This window comes from Triturus cristatus, chromosome 11 (assembly GCF_964204655.1).
Source record: "Triturus cristatus chromosome 11, aTriCri1.1, whole genome shotgun sequence".
In the NCBI taxonomy this organism is placed as follows: domain Eukaryota; kingdom Metazoa; phylum Chordata; class Amphibia; order Caudata; family Salamandridae; genus Triturus; species Triturus cristatus.
In genome coordinates this window covers 1,160,532,625-1,160,560,584 of record NC_140594.1, presented here as the reverse complement: position 1 = coordinate 1,160,560,584, position 27,960 = coordinate 1,160,532,625, and the positions used below count along the sequence as shown (strand labels likewise).

General features: G+C 42.8%; 1 protein-coding gene across 1 annotated transcript in view; it reads right to left on the bottom strand.

Moving 5' to 3' along the window:
• The window catches only part of LOC146788637 (putative cation-transporting ATPase 13A5), a 452,938-nt gene that overhangs the window by 325,848 nt on the left and 99,130 nt on the right, over nucleotides 1-27,960 (bottom strand). Inside the window, exons 4-7 of the mRNA XM_085635829.1 lie at nucleotides 24,965-25,035; nucleotides 24,790-24,870; nucleotides 18,969-19,038; nucleotides 18,251-18,385 (exon numbers count right to left, since the gene is read on the bottom strand). Of these exons, the coding sequence (XP_085491955.1) occupies nucleotides 18,251-18,385; nucleotides 18,969-19,038; nucleotides 24,790-24,870; nucleotides 24,965-25,035 (357 nt within the window). The remainder of the gene's footprint in view (nucleotides 1-18,250; nucleotides 18,386-18,968; nucleotides 19,039-24,789; nucleotides 24,871-24,964; nucleotides 25,036-27,960) is intronic.

Sequence of the window (27,960 nt, the reverse complement as noted above, 5' to 3'; positions counted from 1 at the left end):
GGCCCGAGGGCAATTCTGTTGTGGAAAGAATGAATTGTGACTTAAAGCAGTCCTTAACAGCTAGGGTATTAAGCACTGGGTATAGTTGGATCGATCCCCTTTATGGGGTTCAGAGGGCTATAAATAACCTCCCTAAAAGATCTCTGGTTGGGCAGACCCTATATGAAGTGCTTTTTGGCATCAAGATGTATGTGTCAGACCTTGACGGTCCAGACATTGCAGCGTCCACTGCAACCTTTGATGTAGATAATCGCTGTGCTGTCTTACAGGATCTACATGAGTTACATGATGCCCATTCCAACAAACATTTGATCAAGTCTCCCTCTTAGAGTACCGACTTGGAACCCAAACTTTCTGGCTGGATTCTGAAAATTGGAGATCTCGTTGGAGATAAGGTGGCAACTAGAAAGAAATTTGGGCTATCATACTGAGCACCGGTGCCTGTACTTGCATTCCAAGACACAAGACCTGAGATTCTGCCACCACTTCCTAGATCTGAAGACAAACACTTTGGGCCATATGTACAAGAACTGTCTCAAATTAACGCTAACGCTAGTTAGCGGCAGTTTTCTTAACGAAGCCTATCAAATACTATCGTCCTGTTTGCGATGTATTTACAATACACCGCAACATGGCGATAGTTAGAGGTAGCTGCCGTGAAAACTGACGCTAATACTAGCGTAAAGGCAATACAAATTCTGACATTAGCAAGCGAAAACTGCCGAAAGGCCCATTAACGGCAAAAAAACTCACGTTAGTCAGCCTAACGTGAATTTCTTTGCCTCTAGAGGCAAAAATAGCCTATTAGTCCACCTCCAATGAAAAATAGAAAAATAAAAACAATGGAATGCAGAATTAAGCAGCCAGGGCCAAATGCCTAACAGATCAACAAACCCCCCAAGCCCCCTAACAGCCAGGATGACCAGCCAGAGTCCCAGGTGAAGAGGAAATTCAGGGCTAGAATCATGAAAAGAGGCACATTGCTGGGCAATCCCAGTGATGCATCACTTACTGCGCACTCCTTGTAACACCATGGCATACAAAACCTTGAAAGCGTTGACAGTCCCCGGGGCCCAGAGGCCTCGCTGGGTTGGCGTCCGGGACCCGGAGTGGGATGGGGAGGTGCTGTGGAGTTGCTGGGCCATGGCGGTAGGTATTGAAGTGTGGATGATCACCTTCACCTGGTGGTGAAGTCTGCCAGGTCGCAAGGAGACACATTGCTGGCTTGTGTGAGAAGACCGCCTGGTCCCTCTTGGAGCTATGAATGGTAGAGGTGCACCTGCTCACCATAGTAGGGAGGTCTGCATTGCATACCACATACCACCATTACACCAGGGTGCATGGAGGAGATTACCAATGGTGGGCCATGCCTCTCTGCATCACAAGCCGGAGGATGTAGCGCTCGCCGGATGCTGTGGAGGGTGAGGCCCCTGAGCTGTGCTGAAATTTTGTGGCAGGAGTGCTCAAACTTGTGTGCATCACCTGCATCGGGAGGTTACCCTACAGACTTGGCAGTGACTGCTGTACCCAGGCTTGTGAATTCCCACCTGGCTGAGGCTCCTGCTTGCTGAGTCACAGATTTGGAGAGAGTGCAGTGGATTGTGCCATGGTGTCAATGTCCTGGAGAAGAGAAGGTTGGTTGCATTGCGCAGGAGGCCCGGGGGTAGAGTCGGGCCCAAGACTAGCAGCTGTGGGTGAAGCACCCCCAGTGGTGGCTCATCCACTATGGCAGAAGAGCGCAGCCCCACTGCTTTCAAGCAGTGCAAGAAGAGGAAACATAACATGATGATAACTTTCAGAGGTACTCATGCTATGTTTCCTTTGTGGGCGGGTGGGTGGGTGGGGCTGCTCTACTCAAGGAGCAGGGCAGGGGCAGAGTGTATGCCCACTCAAGTGCACAGTGACTGTTTGGTCGGTCCTCTCAGATCACCCAAAGCAGTCATGCACACTTCCCTGTTTGTACTGCAGCTGCATAGCAGCTTGCATGGAGTACATGCCCACCCCTCCAGCCCCTGGCTGAACGCCTTGTCACGGCGCTCAAGCACAATCACAATGCTACATTACAGTGTTGTGATTGACTTAGGGGAGGGAGCCCAGCTGCCTGCTTCCTGGTCCTGGAAGCAGACTCAGGAGAGCAGGAGCACAGAACACACTGGACCCTCCCAGCTGTCCATTCCCCCATGCAGCACGACTTAATGGCTGCCGCGGTGCAGCCATGCACAGCGGGCGGAACGCTGGTGCGCCAAAGGCAAGCCCATCTGTGTCCATCTGCCCTTGGACAGCACCCAGCACCAAGGACCCTTCCTCTCAGACTCTCCACCACTACGACGCCAGCACCCTTATTGCCATCAAGCCTGGACACCGCAACGCTTGCCATCTAGCAACACTGTAGAATCCTCTTGCACCCTTCTCCTGTCAAAACTGCAAATGCACCTTCTGCCACATCAGCACACCAGCACCTCCTGCCGCCCAGCTGACTGACAGTGCAGCCAACCAGCTCAAACACATCCTCCTCAACGTGCGGTCCCTCCACAAATACGCAACAGAAATCTGTGACCTCCTCAACGCCACCTCTTCAGACATCGCCTTCTTCACGGAAACCTGGACCAACCTCCTCTCCAGACCGGACATTGCCATCACTATACGCGACAGCTACAAATTCACCCGCAAGGACCTCCATGAGCGGCCAGGAGGAGGCATTGCCATTGTCTGAAAAAGGCACACTATGACTGACCACACACTCTGATGACCTGACGGTGACCATGGAACACCTCCACTTCCAGATCTGGAACCATCCCAAACACCACCCTCTGTGGCACCCTCATCTACAGGCCCCTGGGCCATGAACCCCCATTTACTGATGTCATTGTAGACCTCATCGCACCCCAGGCTCCCCCATCCACTGACTACCTCTTACTCAGAGACCTCAAGTTCCACATGGACAACCACAGTGACCAGAACACCACCACCCACCTGGGGAATGTTGCCAACATCGGACTCAAGCAGCTAGTCACAGCACCAACCCACATAGTCTGGCACATGCTCGAGCCCATCTTCTCCACAAGCGAGAACTTCAACTACAGCCACACCACAAGACTCTCCTGTACCGACCATCATTGTTTACATCACGCCATCACCACGCCCACCGTACACCATTGCCATAATTCTCCCCCTCATCGTAGATGAATGAAGGCCACCAAAGAACTTCCCGTCAACTCCCTCAGCACCACCACTCTGCCAATGCTTACAGACACCAACACCGCAGAGCATAACCTCCACCAATGGATCTCCAACTGCGCCAACACCCTGCCACCCCTCATGAACAGACCAGGCAAAAAACACTCCAAGAAAGCCAACTGGTTCACTCCCGTCCTCCACTAGTTCAACCCCACCTGCAGACTTCTCGAGAAGAGATGGAGCCACAACATCAATCAACTCCGCAATGCAGTCACCCTTGCACCCTGGCACAAGGGTGCCTGCATTTGCACATGGCAGCCATTGTTTGCTGACATAGGGGAAAACGAGAGGGGGATTATTTATGAGCCCCTTCTGACAGTTTCACCCCGCCAGTGTGTCATTTTCTTGACATACTTGCAGCGTGATTTTTGCCCCACTTTGCACCGTATTTGCAAAGGGATGCATCTAGGCATAAGCGGGACCTAGTGAAGCCCTATGCCACATTATACCTGCATCAGGTATGACGTAAGCGGGGTGGGCATTCCCAAGCATCAAAGCCTCATAGGAGTGGTGCAGTGAAATACATCAGTTTTCACTGCAACAATTGTAGGACACCACTGCATCAGTATCGTATGCCTGCCTCAGGGCAGGTGTAAGGGTGATGCAGTGCCACAAGGATAGGCTTGTCCCATGCGTTACTGGAGTTGCATCATTCTTGTGACACAACTGCAGCAATGCGTGACAGATACATAAGGATTCCAGACATACCTGCAATTAATTGCAACAATTGCGACATGGAGCGCCGTGCAGTGAATACAGAACATCCATGGCATCGCAAGGAGGGCGTAGTGAAAAGTTTTGCAAAGCTGTTTTGAAGCAGTGATCCAACACTTTTCAAGAATGAGGCCAGAAATGCGCCCTATCTTATTGATGGTGTGCATTCCTGCCCTGTAGTTTTGTCTAGGCCTGGGCGAAAATTTCGTTCCGTTCGCGGAAATTGCGATAATTTGACATTTTCGCGTTCCGCGGAGAGCGCGAAAATGTCAAAATTTCCGGTTTCCGCAGCTTGGCGATAATTTGTTTCTTGCTCGTGCTGTAAAATAATACATTCTCGCGCGCGCGCGATCGCCTTACCTGAATCCCTGCGTTCGCCGACAAGTTTTCTTGATCCGGTCGCGTTCTCCATGAGATGTTATATTGTTTTTAGCCATTTGCGCTGTCTCGCGACAGTTCGCGCCCGTAGTGACGTCATGCGTCGCGCGATCACGTCTTTCTTCTCGCGATCATGCACCTCAAGACAACTCAAAACAAGATGGCCGCGCCCGCAAGCAACCACATGGGTAAGTTGGCGACCCGCAACCATGCAGAAAATCTCACGAACATGCGGGAAAAAAACCTCCGCATCTTCGCAATATTTCCGCTTGTTTGTGATAATTTTAAACATTTTCGCGATAATTTGCGAAAGTTAATTTCGCAAATTCTGCCCACCCCTAGTTTTGTCGCAGGGCAGCGCAGCAACATTCCTTGCAGCATTGTCCAGCACCAAAACCTTATGAAATGAGACCCCAAGTGTTTGCACCATTTTTATGACTAGCTATTTTCTAGTCTTAAAAAAGTACCTCTAAATGGAGTTAGAGGCAGTTTTTTGGGTTTTGCACCATACAAGGAATTCCTTGTACATATCGCAAAATAACGTTAACTGCAGTTTTGGCACGGGAACGCCCACCTTGCATCTAATTTTTGTTAACTCCTTCAAACACAAGCGGTGTCTTAAAAATTCATGTTTCCGCCAGAAAAGTGCTGCTAACTGCTGTCAGCGGGACTTTGTAAATAAGGTGATAAAAAAAGCAGCTGTAACGTAAAAAGTCCTTGTACATATGCCCCTATGTCTCCACTGAACATGTCAATTACACAATGTGGGCGATTCTAAATAGTAGGCCATGGGGTGTGTGGGCTACTACACAGGACATTTGTCTTCAGCTAGTCAGCATCACCTAAGCTGATACTTCCTGGCTGGGGGGAAAAGAGTCCACAGTCAGAAACATGACAGAAGTGATTATTATTCTTAATACAGCGTCTTCTGCAGTTAACGTGGTTTATACTGATCCACCATCTGTGGATCCTTAAATTTTTGATTTTTCAAATCCTGCTACAGAACCAGAGCCTCCTATTTTTCAACTAAGTGCTTCTGGGAATTATATGGCTCAAGATGATTTTTCCTCAGACAGTTCTTCTGTTTTAAACACTCCTCCAGCACCCATCTGTGTTTTCTTTTCATGGTTTAAACGCACTTATCTAGTTCCGCCTTGGATACATGTTTGGATCAATTTATCTTGATCTTTCTTTTCCTGTGGCTTGGGTTTGTAACAGTTTTTTCCTCTTGATTAAGGGCCACTCATTCTTCTTCCTGTAAACTGAAAAAAGACTTGCCCCTCGTAAATATTTCAGCCATTCCAGTAAATGATAGAATTGTTTGGGATATAATTCCTTTCAATATAGTCGGTCCTACGGTGATCCTGAAAATACCGTATGTGTTCAAAGTTTCTATGGGTGCTGTAATAGTCTCTGGGTTACATACAGATGATTGGGATGTTCAAATTGTTAAATCTCGGAGCTGAAATACCATACTGTTTTGAATCAGAGGACCTGTACCTTAATTCTGCCAATTATGCTGATGTATTCTGTTATCACCATTACGGACATCATTTTATACACAGGGCCAGTATTCAACATACACTTTTCAATTATACACAATGGAAACATTGTTCGACTCCCCCACAAGGGAGTTCTAAAACTTATAAGATAAATTCCCATTATTTTCAGGATATGACAGTTCAGATTCTCCATCATATTATTTCAAATTGGTCCCCACCCCACCCAAAACATATATGCTTTTTCAGACTCAGCTAATATTTACAATTTCATTTGTCACCCAGCTAGCCCTTAAAGGCTAAGATTATTGGAAGATGCAATTGAACTGAAATCGATTTGGGGAACCAAACCTTGGCAAGTACAGGGGACAGAAGCCTTGTTTTGAGCATGATTAATTCCTACACAATGATTGTTTCGAATGACAGCATCCAACATACTACATGTCTGGGACTAGCAAAAATTAAAGAAATGAATACCCCAAGTATTCCTTCCATAGAACGCTTTTATAATTGGCAAAGTTTGACAACTTATGCTGAAGAACAACTCAATTGTATGGTGCAGAATGGTACATTTAATTCCACACTTGCAGGTCCACACGGGTGGTTATTGTGGCCAGTAGACACAAATGGTTGTCATGCTCATTTTCTTAATTCCACCTCTGGGTTTAAATCAAGCCCACCCGACCCCCAATATTCTCATTTACAATGTTCAGTTACTGTTACCACCCATTCAGGGGGTAAACTGTGTCAGCAATGATTGGAATTTTACTCACTGTTTGTAGTTAAACAATATCTTTCTCTCTTGTCTGAAGACACAGACATCAGATTTTTTTATTAGGCTCTCAATCTCCACATTCTAAAAGATTTATTTATGCTACATATAATGACATTTGGAAATTGTCACAAATGGCAGCTGCCACACATTTAAGACAAATTTATCAAGATAATTTGGACAAAGTGCTTGCGGTTGTTGATAGTAGAATTATTATGCTGTCTTCTCGCATTTATAATTTAAAAAACGTTGAGTCATCTGTTATTGATATTACGCAGAGTGACATGTCAACATTGTATTATGGGCAGAGCCAGCTTACATCTATCATGCAGTTTAGCTTGACACTTCAAACTCTTAACAATTTAACAAGGAAACAGCAACTGATGGCAATAAAAGAGGCAACCTATACAATGTTGCATTTGGAGAAGTTAGAACAACTCCCATTTACCATAGTCGAAACACCTTCAGCTGTCTGGTTAATACATGGGATAATATCTTTACACATCTCACATTTCAATTCACAACTTGCATGCAACATTTCCTAGTTGGTAGATATGAACCCCTAGGAGGCAACTTCATTCATGAATTATGGTCACTCCCCTTTTCCTATCATTCTGAACGTGTTGCCAAATAAATCTTCCTTACTGGAAAAGAATGTGACTCTCCTGTCTGGCATACCCTCATGAATGTATGACGATACAACGCAAACATTCACAACACATGCCTTTACTATGCAGTTTTTACATCGCAACATCCTTTAAAATGCATGTTTTACAACGCATGCCAACACAACGCATTTTTAGAAACTACGTTTACAACACATTCCATTACAACACATACAATTACATTGCATACCATTACAACTCATATTACTTTTAGGGCCACAGTAGGGTAAGTGTTGGATAGTGCAGGGGTCAAATTTACTATTCCCACTCCAGTGAGTGCAACAGTAGGATAAGTGTTGGATAGTGAAGGGGTACAAATTACTCTTCCCACTCCAGTGAGTGCAACAGTAGCGTAAGTGTTAGATAGTGTAGGGGTATAAATTACTATTCCCACTCCTGTGAGTGCAACAGTAGGGTAAGTGTTGGATAGTGTAGGGGTAAAAATTACTATTCCCTATTACTTACCTTATAATACATTGTAATAGCATGCGTTGTAGTGACATGCGTTGTAATGACATGTGTTGTAGTGACGTGCGATGTGATGGATGCATTGTAATGGCATGCGATGTAAAGGATGTTGCATTATAAAGGTAGTGCATTGTAATGACTGCGTTGTAAAGGTTGTTTCCCTTCCCACATGTGCAAACATTACTTTGCACTGAGCATGTAAGTTTTCAGTAGCAAATTTGGCTTCTTTTTTAAAAGGCATACCAGCTCCTGCAACACTTCCACTTATTACTGTCCTTTCAAATGGTAGTTATTTGATGCTTTGTGATCAAGATTGTTGAGGAATGCATTTGTAATTCCATATGTTTTATCGGTTTCTCAAACCATTACGTGTTGTAATAATGTCCTATTTTCACCCATGCAAGGAGTTGTTGATAGCCCATTGTGGCCTTCCGTTCCAACTATGAAGGCAGATTTTAATAAGCTAAGCAGACTCAAAGCACTATTGTTTCAAAAGGAAGTTGCTCTCACATCTGCAAGAGAAAACTTTGAATTGCAGGTTGCCAGGACATCCAGCGAGTCCGTCTCCGTAGAAGACTGAGATAGCTGCCTGGTTTAATTGTGTGCAACCCATGTTCCACTGCCTCTGGAGCCCCTTTGAATGGGCACTAGAGAAATGCCTGCTCCCATGGACATGGACATGGAACTGCTGACGAGTCCTTTATCAACCTATTTTCAGAGTTGTCCTTTGGGTTTGCTGCTTCTCGGTGATGCAAGGTACGAGACACTACTTCCACAGCTTCTGCACATGGTTCACTATATACTGGCTGTACTAAAACAGATGCAGGTTGCCCAGTAGCTATTTCAGCATTGGCTGGGACCGAAGATCCTGTCTGTTCTTTGGAACTAGTGACCTGGGCTGTCGATCAATGGTCTAATACAGTGATGGACTCCTTTTTGGAGTTCTTTGCTTTCGAATTTGCGAGTGACATCATGAATAACTCAGACGCAACATAATTTGATAATGTTTTCCAAATTGACACATTAATTTCTTTTTTCTGTTCTCAGACCTTTTTTCATGCAGTATAAACATGCTTAGTAGATGAGCTTTGAATTTGTTTATCTAATGATTTCATTCATATTATTTCGTTATTTGTTGTGCTATTGCCCGACCAAAGGAAGGGTGTTGCGTACTTTCTATATATCCCATTGCCGTTTCCCCTATTTTGGTCTAACTATGGATGTTGGAGGCCACATTTGCTCTGCACATGTTTCCAAATATCATGCTTGTTTTGTGCCACATTGTATTTCCCACATAGTCAGCACATGTTTTTGTATTTTATTAATTTTCCTTGGTTTTAGTCTGAACAGTTGAGGCAAGGTCAAACAACATTGCTCCTTGTTATTCTCTGGGGTTGGACACCAGTACTAGAACCTAGCTGCTGTTTTTGAACACACATGTTTTGTCATATAACTCGGGACGTGTTGTTCTACAGACACTAAGGTCAGAACAAAGGTCCTGAGACAAGAGGGTGATGTCAGCTGGGATGTAGAACAACTATCTGTGTATGCCACTACACCGAGAGATCTAAAATCTATAATCACTTAGCTTCAGTATTGAGGGTAGGTTTAGGCGAATCTTTCAGCTATGACAGGGCTTTTTATTGTATAGGGTCCTTTAATTATATTAATTACATTACTGACCTGCATCTGTTTCTATTTGCAGCACAGCTATTGCATATCAGAGCACAATGTTTTAAATAAATATTGTAAGCTTCCTTTATGTCTCTTTCCTATTTATTGTGGACATGTGCTAGTGAGAGAACAAAAGGGGGTGACCTTCTACCATGATTCCAGAGAATGACAAGAGTGTTGGGTTCTGGGGTGCCAAATCACTTGCCTCTCTGGAATCGCTAGGAGGGCAGGTGAGGTACTATAAGGTAGTAGAAGTCGGGCCCATAGGAACTGATAGGGTTTGGAGACTTAGTCCCTACATGATGATGTTCTAAGGTCCCAACCATAGCTGTGTTCCTGAGCAGAATCCCTGAAACATAATCAAACCACACCAGCCCTCCCCGCCCCTGACGGCACAGAGGGTGAAAAATAGATCTTGTATCCTTCTAAGAAGAAGGTGCTTTTCTCCTCCCAGGATTCCTGGAGGCAGATAATCTGATAAGACTTGACAAATTGCTCCCAATCGAGGTCGGTATATTTGGCAGATAGCCCTACGATATTCCAGGATAACAGCTTCAGGTCACTCACATTACTAGCCAAAATGACCTCTGAGGAGATGTAGGCCTGGAAAGTAGCGAAGGTGAGACTGGCATACTTAGTCTATCACACAACTCAAGGTTACTTAGGGGGTCAAATCTCTTCAATAAACCTAGGGCTGGGGGCATGCTCGGAGCAGATGACAGACCACCCTGGGAATCCCGTCCCTCCCACATATGGTTTTACTGTGGTAATTATTTATGATTCATGAAACTGTGTATGTTTTTATTGTTTAAAAAGTAAGTTTTCAGTTTCTTTATTTAAAGGTGATTTTTGATAGTGTTCTGGCTTTTGTTTCGAGGTAGGGTACGCCTTGGTTGTCATTAAATCATTGCACTTTGATTGTTGGCATTTGGAGTACATGTTTAGTTTGGATATTTTTGGTTTCAGTTCTGCTAGGGACTTTTCCAGTCTTAGGGACAGATTTGGAGTTTGTCAGACAGTGTACTTGATCACAGATGGAAAAGAGCATCCTGCCTACCAAAACCCTTGGTCCACCCAGCTAATTTAGAGACAGACATACCGTAAGAATGTATTTATCTTGAGCACCCAATGGCTCCTTTGATGGAATATCTTCTGCTTCTGGCCAACAGTGAAGGGGCTGTTGCAGGTAGGACATTACACCACCCACCCTATTTAGGGTGGATGGTGCAATGCATTTTTTTCAATTTGTAACCGCTAGGACAAACTTGGCATTAGAGGACAGAAAAAGCTATAATGCCCTCACACCCTGCGACAAAACTCTAGGGAGCAGGTGTTATTAGCTTTTGGTTTTTCAGAAGGAAACTCCAACTTTGTGAGTTTGATTAAAAAAATATCAAAAGTTTGAATGACAGCTATCAAAAATGATTGTTGATGTCCACTAAACCATTAGTACTTTTAAAGGAATCCCCCATAATTCACTTCAGTGTAGAGAAGACAGTTGGGCTGGTGGGTATCTCCACATTTGGTGGTCAGAATACTATCGAGATGCCAGAGGTATTGCAATCCCGATGAACACAACTCCATCTGCCAAGTGCTAAATCAGTCCCTGAGTTCTTCATAGCTTTGATCTTTTTTGTGCAGTTCTAGAAATTGGTAAAGTGTTGGGTGTCTTCTTCCAACTGTTTCTTGTAGTTTTGCCAACCCTCAGCTGCATTGTTAATTTTTGTTTCTTGAGAGGTGGATCTGTTGTTTATTGCCTGATCATTACAGGAGATCAATCTAAGGTCCAGAATACAAAGCTCTTGCATTGCCATTGCATCATGCAAGGTGGTGTAGGTCAATGCAAGGGCTTAAGTGATATTTACTAAGTCACACAAAGCCACCTTTATGTTGATATTATGTCATAGAAGCATACCTATTAGGCCTGGGCGGTGAACTTCACTCCGTTCACGGAGTTTTCTGCGCTCCGCAGAGTGCAGAAAACGGTATAAAGATAGAATATCGTCGGGAAAATATCGACTAGCATTAATATCGTGGTAAGAATATCGACTGTGAAAAATATCGTTATAGAAAATATCTTTTTAAAAAATATCGTTTCGTGAGAATGACAAAAATATCGCCATAAAAAAATATCGATGAACAGAATATCGTTGAAGAAAATGTCGTTTCATATAATATCGACAGAAAAATATAAGTTGTTATAAAATTTATAAAAAAATATGTATTATGTTTTTAAAAAACTTACAAAACTCCTACTAGTAATAATATGTGTTAAAAAATATTTTCTACAAAAGAATTGTTAAAATTTTAGTAGCGGGTTATTGGTATTATAGGGGATAAGGGTGGGTAGTAATTTAAAATTTGGTTTTTAAAAAATTCATAAAATATAAACAAATTAGAAAATATTTAAGAAATCCAAATTTTAAATTGAAATTTCGAATTCTTCACGAAATTAAATTTGTAATTAAATTTTATAATTTCAAATAAAAATTTTAGGAGCGGGTTTTTGGTATTATAGGGGATTAGGGTGGGTAGTAATTTAAAAATGTAGTGTTTAAAAATTGTATAAAATATTAATAAATTAGAAATTTATAATGAAATCAAATTTTAACCTCGAAATTTAAACTTTTACACGAAATTGATATTTTAATATTAATAAAAAATATTACATTAATATTAAAGAAGCGTTATTTTGGTATTATAGGGGAATAGGGTCTAAAAAATAATTTAGATAGAAAAATGTATATTGTTTACTAACCTGCACATTTCCTGACTTATGTTGGATTGGAGTTAGAATAGTAAATTATTATAAAATATAAACAAATTTGAAAATAATTAAGAAATTAAAAATGTAATTTTCAATTTCTAATTGTTTACGAATGTAAATTTGTAATTAAATTTAAAAATTTCAAATAAAAATTTTAGGAGCGGGTTTTTGGTATTATAGGGGATTAGGGTGGGTAGTAATTTAAAAATGTAGTCTTTAAAAATTGCATAAAATATTAATAAATTAGAAATGTATCATGAAATCAAAATTTAACATCGAAATTAAAATTTTTACACAAAATTTATTTTTTAATATTAATAAAAAATATTAAATTAATATTGAAGAAGCGTTATTTTGGTATTATAGGGGAATAGGGTCTAAAAAATAATTTAGATAGAAAAATGTATTTTGTCTACTAACCTGCACATTTCCTGACTTATGTTGGATTGGAGTTAGAATAGTAATTTATTATAGTTTACTATCCAGCACTTTCCCTGAGTTATGTTATGTTTGGAGTTAGAATAGTAATTTATTATGGTTTACTATCCAGCACTTTCCCTGACTTATGTTGGATTGGAGTTAGAATAGTAATTTATTATGGCTTACTATCCAGCACTTTCCCTGACTTATGTTGGATTGGAGTTAGAATAGTAATTTATTATGGTTTACTATCCAGCACTTTCCCTGAGTTATGTTATGTTTGGAGTTAGAATAGTAATTTATTATGGTTTACTATCCAGCACTTTCCCTGACTTATGTTGGATTGGAGTTAGAATAGTAATTTGTTATGGTTTACTATCCAGCACTTTCCCTGAGTTATGTTATGTTTGGAGTTAGAATAGTAATTTATTATGGTTTACTATCCAGCAGTTTCCATGACTTATGTTGGATTGGAGTTAGAATAGTAATTTATTATGGTTTACTATCCAGCACTTTCCCTGACTTATGTTATGTTTGGAGTTAGAATAGTAATTTATTATGGTTTACTATCCAGCACTTTCCCTGACTTATGTTGGATTGGAGTTAGAATAGTAATTTATTATGGTTTACTATCCAGCACTTTCCCTGACTTATGTTGGATTGGAGTTAGAATAGTAATTTATTATGGTTTACTATCCAGCACTTTCACTGACTTATGTTATGTTTGGAGTTAGAATAGTAATTTATTATGGTTTACTATCCAGCACTTTCCCTGACTTATGTTGGATTGGAGTTAGAATAGTAATTTATTATGGTTTACTATCCAGAACTTTCCCTGACTTATGTTGGATTGGAGTTAGATTAGTAATTTATTATGGTTTACTATCCAGCACTTTCCCTGAGTTATGTTATGTTTGGAGTTAGAATAGTAATGTATTATGGTTTACTATCCAGCACTTTCCCTGACTTATGTTGGATTGGAGTTAGAATAGTAATTTATTATGGTTTACTATCCAGAACTTTCCCTGAGTTTACAATTTATTTTTGATCAAAAGGGTATTTAGTCCTCTGGAACGCGTAGACCCTCGGTTTGAGTCGTCACATACTGTAACTATATATTCTGTGGGAAAGTTATGTCAATCCTGGCTGCGACATTCCACCTTAGCATCTGTCAAAGTTCATTTATCGAAGTTACATGACAAAATAGATTTGAATTCTTTTGTTAAAGGTCCTGTGGGTGGCAGAACCAAAAGGTGGGCGTATGCTATTTACAACGAAGTGTGGAAATTTTCGCAAATTGAGGCGGCTTCAAGATTGAGAGCTATTGACCAAGCAAACATGGAAAAGGTTTTAGCCGTTATAGATAACAGCATTAGAACTCTCTCTTCCAGAATTTATACATTAGATAATATTGTTTCGTCAGTTGTTGATATTGTGCATGATGATATGTCTGTGTTATATAATGGTCAAAACCAGTTGCGTTCTGTTATGCAGTTTGCATGGACATTGCAGACGTTAAAGGCAGGGAGGGTCCCTTGGGACTATTTGAGCACTACATCGTTATTCATTCCTTTTAACATTACTGATAAGCAGCTATTTATGTCCATGAAAGATGCTAAATATTCATTATTACATATTGAAAAATTAGAACCGTTACCTTTCTCTGTGGCGGAAATCAATTCAGTCACGTGGCTTATATACGGGTTGATAACTCTACCGTTCGCACTTCTTAAGTTTACGTCTTGTATGAAACATTATGCTCTGGGTAGATATGAACAGCTGGGCACCGCTTTCATACATGAGGTTTGGTCCCTCCCCTTTACGTATAGATGTACTAGGGACGGAACTGAGGTTTATCTGAAGGGTGAGGAATGTACCACGACACCAGATCATTCCTTGGTATGTAGGCACATTCAATTACACGGTGCATGCAATGTACAAGCCCCGATTTTGGCCTGCGTCCTACGAGGTGTCCCAGTGCCTGTGATTACGCCTTCTTTGACGCTGCTTGCAAACAGTAGTTATTTAATTTTGAATAATGAAGCTTGCTGTGGGATGTTAGTGGGAATCCCATATATAGTAACTGTATCGGAGAGGGTTGTCTCCTGCAATAATGTTCTCTTTTCACCCCCGCACGGGCGGTTGGATGTTTCCATCTGGCCTTCCATTCCAACCTTGAAAGCAGAGTTCAACAAGTTGAGCAGAATAAGAGCTGTATTGTTCCAAAAAGAGGTGTCATTGACTTCCTCTCGTGAAACATTTGTCCTTCACGTTGCTAATACGCGCACTGAGGTACAGGCGGTTTTGAATACTGACCTCCCCCTACATTTCGGAGCATTGATCCTAACTATTTTCAATGCCTCGTCCACGACCGGCCTGGCTCATTTTTTTAAACTTGTAGGCTCAGGCCTCGTGACCTCTTTCCAAACTATTTTTGGTGTGATTCCGGCATTTTTTCATTCGATTTTCTCGAGCATCTTTGGAGGTGTTCCGCTGCTTCTGGCGCTGGTGGCAGGTGTGCTGCTTTTACTTTTCATACTACGGAATGGCTGCTGTTTCTGTGCCACACGAGCACCTGTCACGTCTGCATCTTGTTCGTGATAGGATGCTTGAGTTTTATGGTACTCTGCCATTGGCGACTTTAAGCCTGGCATATGGATTATCCTTCAGGTATTCCTACTTCACCTGCGTGCAACCTGTATTTCACTGCCTGGATTGTCCCTTTGAATGGCCTCTGGATTTGTGCTTGACCAACACGGTGTCTCCGGTGCCGGATTTCGATCGACTGATGAGGCCCTTAGTGTCTCACGAGTTGGCCTGTTCTGGTGTCCGGATTATGGCTTGTGGTGCGGCGCATGGTATCCTGGGTAATTGGGACATATCAACGGCTGCCTACGACTTCTTGGCTATGAGCTATTTAGAGGAACATTCCGGTTGCCCTCTGATTGTGCTAGAGGCTCCGATGGTTGAAGAACACATATGTTCCTTTTCTTTAATTAATTGGATGGCTGAGACTTTTAGTGGCCCTGCAAACGATTTTTTGTTGGAAGCAGTTGCCACGTATGCTGCCTATACATTCATGGATTAACTGAACTATCCTCCTTTGCGCCTGTGCTACTGGACAGCAACCCAGTGCAGCATTCATTTTTTTTTTCTAATCATTGTGTTACTTATAGTATTTGGATGATAGTAGTTGTTAATATATGAAGTAAATTGTACATTTACTTAGCAAGTTTAAATAATTTTTTTCAGCTATCTAAGTAGACATGGATAAGGTAGTTAATAAATGTTTTTACATGTAAGTTTCTGGTTGTTGTTGATAAGTTCAACATGTTCTTTTTTCACTCTAAAGAAGAACACTTTTTAATTTAGGGAGTTTATCTACTTTATGCTAAGTTCGAATGAAAAAAGCAATGGGATTTTACTTACTTCAAGTGTAGTATGACATTTTGTAGTTGTAGTCGTAGGTTTGTATTTTCTTCTCTCAGCAAGGTAACTGTTTTTCTCCAAGTTTGGCCCAAAAATGGTAAATTACGTTAAGTGTATAATTGTTTTTATATTAGTGAGTTAATTAATGGTAGCTTTTGATTGGTTCAATTAGTGAAATTTCAAAATCATTGGTCGAGAACGTTATTTAGAATTAGAAAATCGTTAAATAATTATATGTGTGAATAGTTTTGTAAAGTTAAATAGTTAAAAAAAAGTGTGTAAAATAAAAGAATAGTGCATATCGAGTTGGTAATAAAAAGACGATATTTTTTGTATATTTCTATAAGCAGATAGGTCGTCGATGTTAGTGTAGTCGATATATATGTCTAAGGTCATGTTATTTAAAATAAAGTCGATCATGTAGTAGTCGATATTTATGTTGTCGATATTAGTGTGAACGATATTAGGGTTGTCGATAAAAAAAAATCGATATTTGTGTGAATCCTTGTTTAAGTATAGGATGACGATATTAATGTAAGCGATATTTTAGTGACGATATTTATTTCTGACGATATTTATGTTAACGATATTCCATCATGGAACCGCAGAAAACACTGCTTCGCTTAGTGCAGTGGAGTTTTTTCCCTGCTCCCGATCGCGAATGGTAAGTTTGCAATCACGAGCAGCAGGAATACCAGCACAAACTGCAGTTTGCACTGCACTCTGCCACTCGCGGAACTTTGCTGAGTATTTTTGTAACTTTGCGGCGTTTCGCGTAGCAAATCTCTGCGAACTACTCCCAGGCCTGATACCTATACCAACAACTCCAACTCTATTGGACAGTCAGTGTAGAATGGCAGAACAGGTGGAGGCACTGTGACGATCATAATGGATCACCCAACTATAAATAGGGTAGACGGAGCATCAGATTGGTGAACAGGGCTCCCTGTCACACTTATTGGGGCCTAGCCTGATCAGCCAACCACTAAGTAAGACCTTTTGTCTTTTACACAAATGATTTAATACCTGCCAACCTAGATCACTGTCTCTGAATTGTAACCCTTATAATCAAGCTACGAAGCTGTTCTCAGATTCCCGTAGACTCCTGTCTATCCTTAAGTATATGCATGTCTCTTGAGGAGACAGACCCTTTGGGGGCTTATGAGCTAATCAGTGGAGTAAGCTTCCACAATTTACCAGAGATAATAATACATTACAATTCAAGTAAATAAAAGAGACCTTATTGGGAGCCTATGATTCGGGATTCACAATTTGCTGTAAAGATATATAGATAGATAACGTAGGTTAACAGTCTCTAGAAAGAAAATAACAAACAGTCCCTGTAGATCCTTTTAACTACACAGGAATCTAAGCCAGGCTGGACAGCAAATGTACCAGGCATGACTCGATGTAGAGGGTTAAAGGGTAAACATAACCAGTTAAAATATATGTGCTCTTTGCAGAATTCCAGGAGTTATGTTCATTCAAAGGATGACAACCACATTATATGTCTGAATTCAGTTAGGTGGCCTTTTATACGCATTTTCAACATACATGAAGACCCTGATTCACAAAGGTAGTTTGCAATTTTGAGCAATTTATACTTTTGAGTATGTTTACTCCTTTTTACTTATTCACAAATCCAAATGGAAGTTACTACTAAGAAAAACAAAACTATAAATAATGGTAGTAAGTCCAGCACATGATCAACCACTGGTTTTACAACACCCTCTTATAGAAATAATGGAGGTAGGGAATTCAAATAAAACCCCATAGGGATTAATATTAAATTAAATTATTTGAAATAGTTAAAACATAAATATATACAATTTAATGTTAAAAAATATCGGCAAAAAATGGTACATATTCTTTACTATAAAAGATGCAGAATTGCTTTTTGTTGAAATATAACTAAATTAATTTTAATTAATTCTATACATCACTTTTTTTGTTATTCATGAATGCATATTATTTTTTCTTTGGTTGGGAAATGTATATTTCAATTTAACATTCGGAAACATATTTTTTATTTAATTATTTTATTTCAATAAATATAAGATTTATTTCAAAATTACGTTAGTAGAGCTGTCGAATTTTTTCTACATTTAAAATAAATATAAAAAAAGAATTTACATTAATATTTAATATAAAATATTTTCATAATTGTTTTTTATTTAAATTATTTTTAGAAACATTTAAATGTCATCCACTTGGCAGAGACACTCACCTGTCTGAGATCATAGACGGTGACAGCAATGGATATGATTGTGACTGTCAATATTGCAAATGAATATTCATAGTAAGCGTAGGCCACCCAGAGGCTGATACTGGCAGCTTGAAACCAATAAAATGGATTTAGAACCTGCAAGAAATGCATAAGAATTTGTCAGGTTTCTATGATCAATGCCGATCTCACATTCAAGGATCCTTTGACTTTGATAGCTTTCTGATTTTTGTTTCTTTCAGAGTTTGTGATAAAAAATGTAACAGAACAAGATAAATATTCCTTAGGACACAGAAGAGCAAAAAGTGATTGTCTTTATCTGAAAATCAACTAATATCACACATTTTAGTGGTATGACATTCACTAGAAAAGCAGGTAGGGGAAGCTACTTTCTTATATGAAGGTTTGCTCTGAAACAATGGAAGTGGAAATTGGCAATATTTGAGGAGAATTTACACCAAGCTGCTGGAACTACTTTCCACAACTGTTTAAGGCTCGACATCTGTGTTCCAGTGTAGAGTTGGAATTCTTATCGCGGAGTCTTCAGTTTTTAAGATTATAATCTCATTCACAGTCATTCTGTCGATATAGAGACCCCTTTTTGAAGACCTGACGCAAGAGCTGTTATCTTTTCATGCAGTATATATTTATCTGCAGTTTGTAACTGTACAATGTGCATTAACATTCAAAAAACATACTTTTCTCTCTAGCTCAAGCATACCTCTTTGACAAGTAGTTTCCAAATGGGGATGATGTCCACTTCAATGGTATTTGGTCCGCAGATCTTTTTCCTAAAATAGATTGTTCCTTGACAGTGTTAGTCTCTTCAACCAATCCTTCAATTCCAGGCTCATCACGCTAATAATGGCAGATCCACTAACAGTTGGAATCTTTCTTATTACACATACCGTGCAGGAAACACACGTGGAGCAAGTCTGCCAAAGCGTTGGATTTTTTGCATCTTTTGGGCTTAGAGCTCCCTCGGGTATTACAGAAAGGGAAGTACTTTGACTAATATGATTCTCAATGAACCCTCAGAACAACTCCCATGGAGCTTTGAAATGGGTGGACTCCCTCATTTGTATGGAGGTGGTCCTGATGCAAAGAAACCCTGAGTTTCCATGACCATTTTCCAATTTGGTCACATGCAACTGTAAATAAGGCCACACAAGCCAAACCACCAATCAGAGGTATGAGGATTAGGCTAGAAACATATGATTGGGTGTGAGGAAGGTACTGGTGTGGACTGTGGAAAGCTAAGAAACAAACTATTACATTGTTCCACTCTATTGAGCAAGAATTAAACATAATTAAAAGATTCTATCTGAAAGCATGCCATTAAAATCAATAAAGAAAGTTTTAATGAAATAAATAAATTATTCAATGTGTAGTTATAGATCAATGGATCATACTTAACTCTTCTGAAATCCTTATTCTATGTAATACAGATCTGTAAACACTGCTTACCTTAAAAAAAAAAAATCTCATTCTGAGGACCCGTCAATGAAGATAGGCCCTCCATGCAGCTTGCTTTTGAATCACATCTTCCTTTCCCAAACTGGTCCCTTGCCCTTATCTAATTTGGTCCACACCACTTTAATATGGCTGCTGGTGTGCATTATTTTATGGAATTGGTATCATCCAAATCTTTATGCTGGAATAAACATAACCTCAGACAGTGGTCTGAACCCTGCAGGTCTCCATTGAGAACCCTCTGTTGCAGACCTTTGTCCATCCCTGTTGCCTACCTTGTGTGATGGAAGCCATGGATAGGTACCATCCCTAAGAATTCTAGAAGTGGAGTGAGACTTTGAGGGGTGCTCCTGCAGGGGCACGTCAAAAGATCGATCAGCTCTAGCCCTACAGGAGGTAGATGATTGATCTTGGGTGCTGTTAGCATCCCACACCTTTATTTAAGTGACTTGCAAGAATGTTTATTTTCTTTACTTTTAAAACGGCTATTTTCAGTTTTCATCACTGAAACAATTGCAGGTTGTGTAATTGTGTTCTAAATTTTTACTAATCATTGGAGCGGGTTGGTTTCATTGGACTAAATGGTAGTGGATGAGTGGGCACACAGGGGTGTAGTGTAAGCACATTCCTAGTGGTGAAGTGAGTAATGTATGATAACAGCCAAAAGCAAAAGGGTTTTTATTGTACATTGAGGGTAGCCAATGAGTACACATGTAGGTGTCAGTGAGATAAAAACTCCCACAGCAATTATAGGTTGTTTTAGGAGTGAAAGGCCGGGCGCGGTTTGATATCAGTCAGTCCGTAGGGGATTTGGTGGATAATCTATTAGTACAAGATTATTAGGGCATGAGGGCTAGGTTATGTGATCCGGTTAGGGGTGATGTTTGGATGCTGGCAATTGATGTTGTGATGATTGTGGCTTGCCCATTAAAACATTAATGGTGGGAGTCCAGTAGAGTTATATTCTTCAAGTTAAGCAAAAGAAAAAATTGTATTGAAAGTGGCACACACTTGCAAGTGGATTGTGAGAAGTGTTTTGCAATAACAGCCAGTGGGACAGAATGTGGAAGGCTGTTGGTTGTGGTCTGACTGCCAGTGAGCAGAATCAGATGTGTGTGATGACAACCAGTGCATAGGTGGGCTGTGAAGTTATAACTTATTAAAAGTGGTTTATAAGTGATGTGTACAGACAGGATTTACTAAGACGTGGAGGTGCATGGCAATGCACATGTGTCAATATTAGGGGATGCGGTAGAGTGAGATCTATTCAGAGAAACACTGGATATTTAGCTCCAAAAAGGAACCGATTACATATAACGGTAGAAGTTTAGATATATGTTTGCAGTGGAGGTTGTCAAGGGCTCTTTCCACATACCCAGTATTGAAACTGAATGGTATCCATTAGCAGTCTTGATCCCAAGTACTAACAACATGATACTAACAATCAATTAGGACTGGTGGGTATCTGAAAGCTACCTAAACCAGATGAGCACCAATATTCAATACTTCAAGTTAATTGCATCCAGAAAGTCAGTGCTTCTCTGCCTGCCTGCACTGTTATTTCATTTTGTGATTCATTTTTTCCCTTCGTTTTCTGCTCCTTTTGTGCCCCTGTGTGCCCCTTCTCTGCCTGCCTGCCTGCACTGCTAATTCGTTTTTGTGACTCCTCAGTGACTTTTTTTTTGCCTTCTCCACTGTGCCCTCTCCCCCCGCCCCCTCTTGCCTTATGTATCACCTGCTTCCCGCCGCTCGCGCTCCCCGCGGCCCCGCCCGCGCTTCCCATTGGCCGCCCCGCTCCCGCCTCCCAGCTGCTCCTCCCTCCCTCTCTCCCTCTTATGGAGGCCGCGTGGTGGTGAGAGGAGCGACCCTTGACCCTGTGTTCAGGCAGGTCGCTCCCTCTGCCACTGCGCAGACTCCCTGTGCGCCGCCGGACCCCCGCCTGCCACCGAGCAACCCCGAAACGCACCCACAGACCCTTCACCTGCCAAGCCTGCAAATTCACCTGCCTCCGCACCTCCCCCCCACCCGCCGGACCAAGCATCAACAACAACCACCTCAAGTGCATCCTCCTCAACACCCGCTCCGTCCACAAACACGCCGTCGAACTCTGGAACCTCATCGACGCAACAGCACCGGACGTCGCCTTCCTCACAGAAACCTGGATGAACACCTCCTCAGCCCCCGACATCGCCATAGCCATTCCTGATGGCTACAAGATCACTCGAAGGGATCGCACCAACCAAACCGGAGGAGGCATCGCCATCGTCCACAAAAACACCATCCGCATCACGACCAACGCCGACGACACCCTCACCGCCGCCGAGCACCTTCACTTCCAGATACACACCGACCACAAGACCACCCTCAGAGGCACCCTCATCTACAGACCCCCGGGGCCACTCACACAATTCAGCGAAGCCATCGCAGACTTCATCAGCCCACTTGCCCTCACCTCCTCAGACTACATCCTCCTAGGGGACCTCAACTTCCACCTGGAAAACAACAATGACAACAAAACCACCACCCTACTGGACAACCTCGCCAACCTCGGACTCAAGCAACTGGTGGACACCCCCACGCACTATGCCAGCCACTCACTTGACCCAGTTTTCTCCTCCAGCAACCACATCTCCTTCAGCCACACACCCAGACTACACTGGACAGACCACAACTGCGTCCACTTCAGCTTCAGGAAAACCATGACCCACCACCATCCACATCAGGCCCCCCGAAGATGCTGGGACAAGATCACCACCGACCAGCTCACCACCTCCCTGCGCCAGAACCCCCCCAACAACACGGACTCCAACGAAGCAGCCTTCAACCTCACACAGTGGCTCACCAACTGCGCCGATGCCCTTGCACCAATGAAGAATGCCCCCAGCAGACGAGACAGCAACAAAGCCTCGTGGTTCACCAACGACCTCAAAATCTCCAAGAAATCCTGCCGTACCCTCGAGAAAGCCTGGCGCAACAACCAATCAGCAGAAAACATGACAGCCCTCAAGAACGCCACCCACAAACACCACCAGCTGATCCGCACCACCAAAAAGACAGCATTCAAGGAACGGCTGGATAACAACACCCACAACAGCAAGGCACTCTTCAGCTTCGTTAAAGAACTCTCCAACCCAAGAGCCAGCAACAACGACATTACGCCCTCGCAAGACCTCTGCGACTCACTCACCTCATTCTTCCACCGCAAGATCGCCGACATACACAACAGCTTCAGCGCCCACACCATGCTCCCAACCACCGAACCAACACCCCCTACCACCACCCTCCGCACCTGGACCCCCGTCAGCACTGAAGACACCACCCACATGATGAACACCATCCACTCTGGCTCCCCAGCCGACCCCTGTCCACACCACATCTACAACAAAGCCGAATCCATCATCGCACCCTAACTCCGGAACATCATTAACTCCTCCTTCGCATCTGCCACCTTCCCAGAAAGCTGGAAACATGCGGAGATCAGCGCCCTCCTGAAGAAGCCCACCGCGGACCCCATGGACCTCAAGAATTTCCGCCCCATCTCGCTCCTTCCGTTCCCCGCCAAAGTCATCGAGAAGATCGTCAACAAACAACTAACCGCCTTCCTTGAGACAAACGACTCCCTCGACCCATCACAGTCAGGTTTCCGAGCAAACCACAGCACCGAGACCGCCCTCATCGCAGCTACCGACGACATCAGGTCCATGCTCGACAACGGGGGAACGGCTGCCCTCATCCTCCTCGACCTATCGGCCGCATTCAACTCTGTCTGCCACCGCACCCTAACTACACGCCTCCACCACGCCGGTATCCAAGGAAAAGCCCTGGAATGGATCACCTCCTTCCTCGCCGACAGATCCCAGCGAGTCCGCCTTCCTCCCTTCTACTCAGCAGCCACCAAGATCATCTGCGGCGTTCCTCAAGGCTCCTCGCTCAGCCCCACCCTCTTCAACATCTAGATGAGCCCCCTCGCAGCCATCGCACGCCAACACAACCTCAACATCATCTCCTACGCTGACGACACCCAGCTGATCCTCTCCCTCACCAACGACCCTGCCACCACCAGAGCCAGCCTCCAGGAAGGAATGAAAGACGTCACGGAATGGATGAAGCTCAGCCATCTGAAGCTGAACTCGGACAAGACGGAAGTCCTCATCTTCGGACCATCCCCCTCCGCCTGGGATGACTCCTGGTGGCCCCCTGCCCTGGGCACCGCCCCCAGGCCCATGGACCACGCATGCAACCTGGGCTTCGTCCTGGACTCCTCCCTCGCGATGACCAAGCAAGTGAACGCCGTCTCATCATCCTGCTTCAACACCCTGCGCATGCTCCAAAAAATCTTCCGGTGGATCCGCACCGAAACCAGAAAAACGGTCACCCAGGCCCTCGTCACCAGCCGACTGGACTACGGGAATGCCCTCTATGCAGGAACCACAGCCAAACTACAGAAAAGACTCCAGCACATACAGAACGCCTCTGCACGACTTATCCTGGACATCCCCCGCCACAGCCACATCTCCGCCCACCTGAGAGACCTGCACTGGCTCCTCATCAGCAAGAGGATCACGGTCAGGCTCCTCACCCATGCACACAAAGCCCTCCAAGACTTGGGCCCCAAATACCACAACAACCGCCTCACGATCTACACACCCACCCGCCAGCTCCGATCCGCCAGCCTCGCCCTCGCCACTGTCCCACAGATTCGCAGAACCACCACCGGGGGAAGATCCTTCTCCTACCTAGTGGCCAAGACATGGAACTCCCTCCCCACCCACCTACGGCTGACCCAGGACCATCTCTCCTTCAGGAAACAACTCAAGACCTGGCTCTTCGAGCAGTAGCTGCACCCCCCTCCCAGCGCCTTGAGACCCTAGCGGTTGAGCAGCGCGCTTTACAAATTCATTGATTGATTGATTGATTGAGTGCTTGCTTTTACCACTTTTACTGTTACAAATATGAAGGTCAGACCAAGGGGCAAACAGAGTAACTTTGTTCCAAATGTTCTTAGTGAAAGGGGACCAGTGATTTGCTGTAAACAATACGATAAGACAGATTTGCATGCAGGAGCTCACCGGATGATTTGTTCTTCACCTGTAAATCCTGATCCAAACATTGAATGTATATCTGAGCAGGAGTATTTGTCTTCCAGAACCCTGCAATGTGTAAAGCAAAGCTGGCAATTAGTAAGTGTGTTTTAAAATGGCTGTCTGGCTAAGGAGACACGCGTGACCACAAATTTGAACTCACCCAATTTTCTGGAACACCTTCTCTGAACTGTCCCAAACATAGCGAATTTTCTGTACTTGGATGCACCTCACCTGAACATTAAAACAAAATCAGGTATGTGTATAAGACTTCAAATGAGTAGCAACCTTAAACTCATCTCATTCCTCTGGGAGGCCCATTCAAACTCAATCTGCAGATGAGAGAATGTTCCAGTTGGAAACGAAAAAATCTAAAAATCTTTTGGTCACATTTCTGAAGGTAGCTTATGCTGTGAGAAGGAGGGTCTGTGAGAAGCACAATGCTGTACCTGCCAGTGGACTGCTTAAGTTCATGCACCCACAGTGCACCACAGGTTTGTTTGTTGAAAGGGCTAAAAAGGAGCCACATGCTGCATGATGGACAATAAAGAGCCAATGAAAGACAATTAAAACATACATCAGTGCACCGTATACAACATGCCATGCACAATTGCAAAATTAGAAAACTACCAACAAATGATGCTAAGATGGGGAAGCATGGAACTCCAAGTCAATACTGTCATCTAACTGGAATAAACTTAAATTAACCATGGGTAGAAATGGAGTAGCAAAACAAGTACTCCTTCCACCATCAAAGCAAAGCAATTGGGATTTGAAAAGCTCTCAATTCATGGACATTCCTAAAAACGGATCACCTCCTATTTTAAAGATAGGCAGGGACTTGTAGATATGTCACCTTTCGTTGATTCTCCATTTCCCCCAATGTGGTGTACCATTGGACCTCATGCCCCTTCCATACCTGATTAAATCCTTCAACCTTGACTGCTAATCTATGATGAAGACAGACAGATTATCCAACAATTGGAAATTCTTCAGAGAAGAGGGCATGGTTTATAATTTGGAGGAAGGGTTATTCCAGCACAATCATAATGGATATACTGTCAGCCTTTTTATTGGTCTATTATATCCTAAGACACTTGTAATAATGTGAAAGAATATGTGTCACATTTGCGACAAAGTAACCCTCAGAAAAACTCTAAGTTTGGCTCTGAGGGCCTGATTTAGAATTTTGCAGACCGGGTTACGGATCCCGTCTGCCGTATTACAAGTCCATTATATCCTATGGCACTTGTTGTACGGAGGAAGGGATATCTGTCACGTTTGTGATGGAGTAACCCATCCACCAAACTCTAAATCAGACCCTTAAGTCCTTGAATCATCAACAACTGGATGATGAGAAATCCTCTTAAAATAAATTCTGCAGACACTCAGCTAAAGATCCGTGGAGAATGACACAGCCACTAATAATTTGGTCCAAAAAAATGAATTCACCACAAGTAACATCAAGAGAATTAATTAACTCAAGAACAATGACAGATTCTAATTTATCACTGATGCTGGATGTCAATGAAATTGCAAGGAGCAAGATCTGCTCCATGCAAATGTTCCCTTAAAGTCAGTAACTACAGCTAATTTCACTCTCGTAATATCGAGGGTTGTCCATACAAGCTGCCTGTCTCTTGGTACCCATTGTTTCCTATCACAGAAACTGCAAATGTTCTAAAACCCCACAGCAAGACTGTTACTGCACTGACATCAGGCAGTACGTGACATCTGTACTGTACTAAAAGCAGATCTTTTGTTACCAATTGCAAGGCAAGACTGGAAACTTAGGGACACTTACATTCTCCACAAAGGCTTTCAAAGAAAAGGACTGCAATACCTACAACAACAATTCCACCAACAGGCCCAAAACATGACATTGCTCAAGACTAGCACCTCGACCTATTGTTAATATTTGTAAGAAAACCTTCTTGCCATTCAAGATCTGAAATACACAAGACCACTTAAAATTCAGGAAAAAAATGAAACGTGGCTCTCTCTGACATAATTGGATCCTTTGATTCCAGCACTGAAACAGTTAGAATACTCAGTCACCGAATGACCAAAGTCTCATGAATAGCACATATGAGGAACACACACATTCTGCCTAAAAAAGACCAGCGTCCCTGCTTAGACTCAGCAGGACCCTTCATGGTGACAACAATGGTGCAAACATCGCAGAAGAGTCATTACAACTGGATACCACCACGGCAGCCTGCAACCAGTGCAGGCTGTGTAACAAGCACATACCCAGTCATTCCAGATTAAGCACCTGTAAGAGGCCTGAACTGCTGCAGGCTATGAAAGGCATGAGAAAATCATGGGTAATCCACTGAGACAAACTATAATTTGACTGTAGAGATCTACCACACATAAGTAGAACTGTTAAAGGCTCTATTATAGTCTATCCCTTCAGGCTCTGACCATCATCTTTCCTTTAATCAATATTTGGCATCTTATAAGTCCGATCACATAAAGACTTGTTTTATGCAGTCCATACAGTAGATATCTGCCTTCTCTTCTCCTCCCCCTCTTTATACATTTTTTGATCACATTTCATCCTCTAACATACTGCTAGGGTCTGTGGCCCATGACAAGATGAGAGAACCTCTCAGATCGCTGACACACAATACCAAAAAACATCCGACATGTGGTAGGTAGTTATAGTTAGGACCTATTTTCCATAGGAAATCCACAACATTCTATTCCCAATAATTCTGGTGCCGGTTCACGAATCCTCGCTAAATTTTCCAAACTTTTGGCCAGCTCCGCTCCGCTCCTACCCTGAAAGTTTTGTGGTGATTTGTCAAGCGGGGGCCGAGAAAAAAGGGGGGTCCCAAAACGCGTTTTCCCCATGCAATTTCCCATAGGATCTGTTGTCGCAGCTGCAGCCCGAACCGCTGAACGGAATGACACCAAATTTGGCAAAGAGGTAGTCCTCAGTTCAGACTCGTGACTTTTGCATAAATGGTGTGAATCCGTTCAGTAGTTCCTGAGAAAATTAGAGTTAAAAGTACAGAAATATCTATGGCTGCGGAGGATCCACGGACCGTACACGCACCGTACGCGCACCCTCCCCGAACCGAGCGCGCACCCTCCCGGTCGCGCGCTGAATGCTAATTGGCTGTCGAGTGTCTCTCTACATTTGAAACCAGG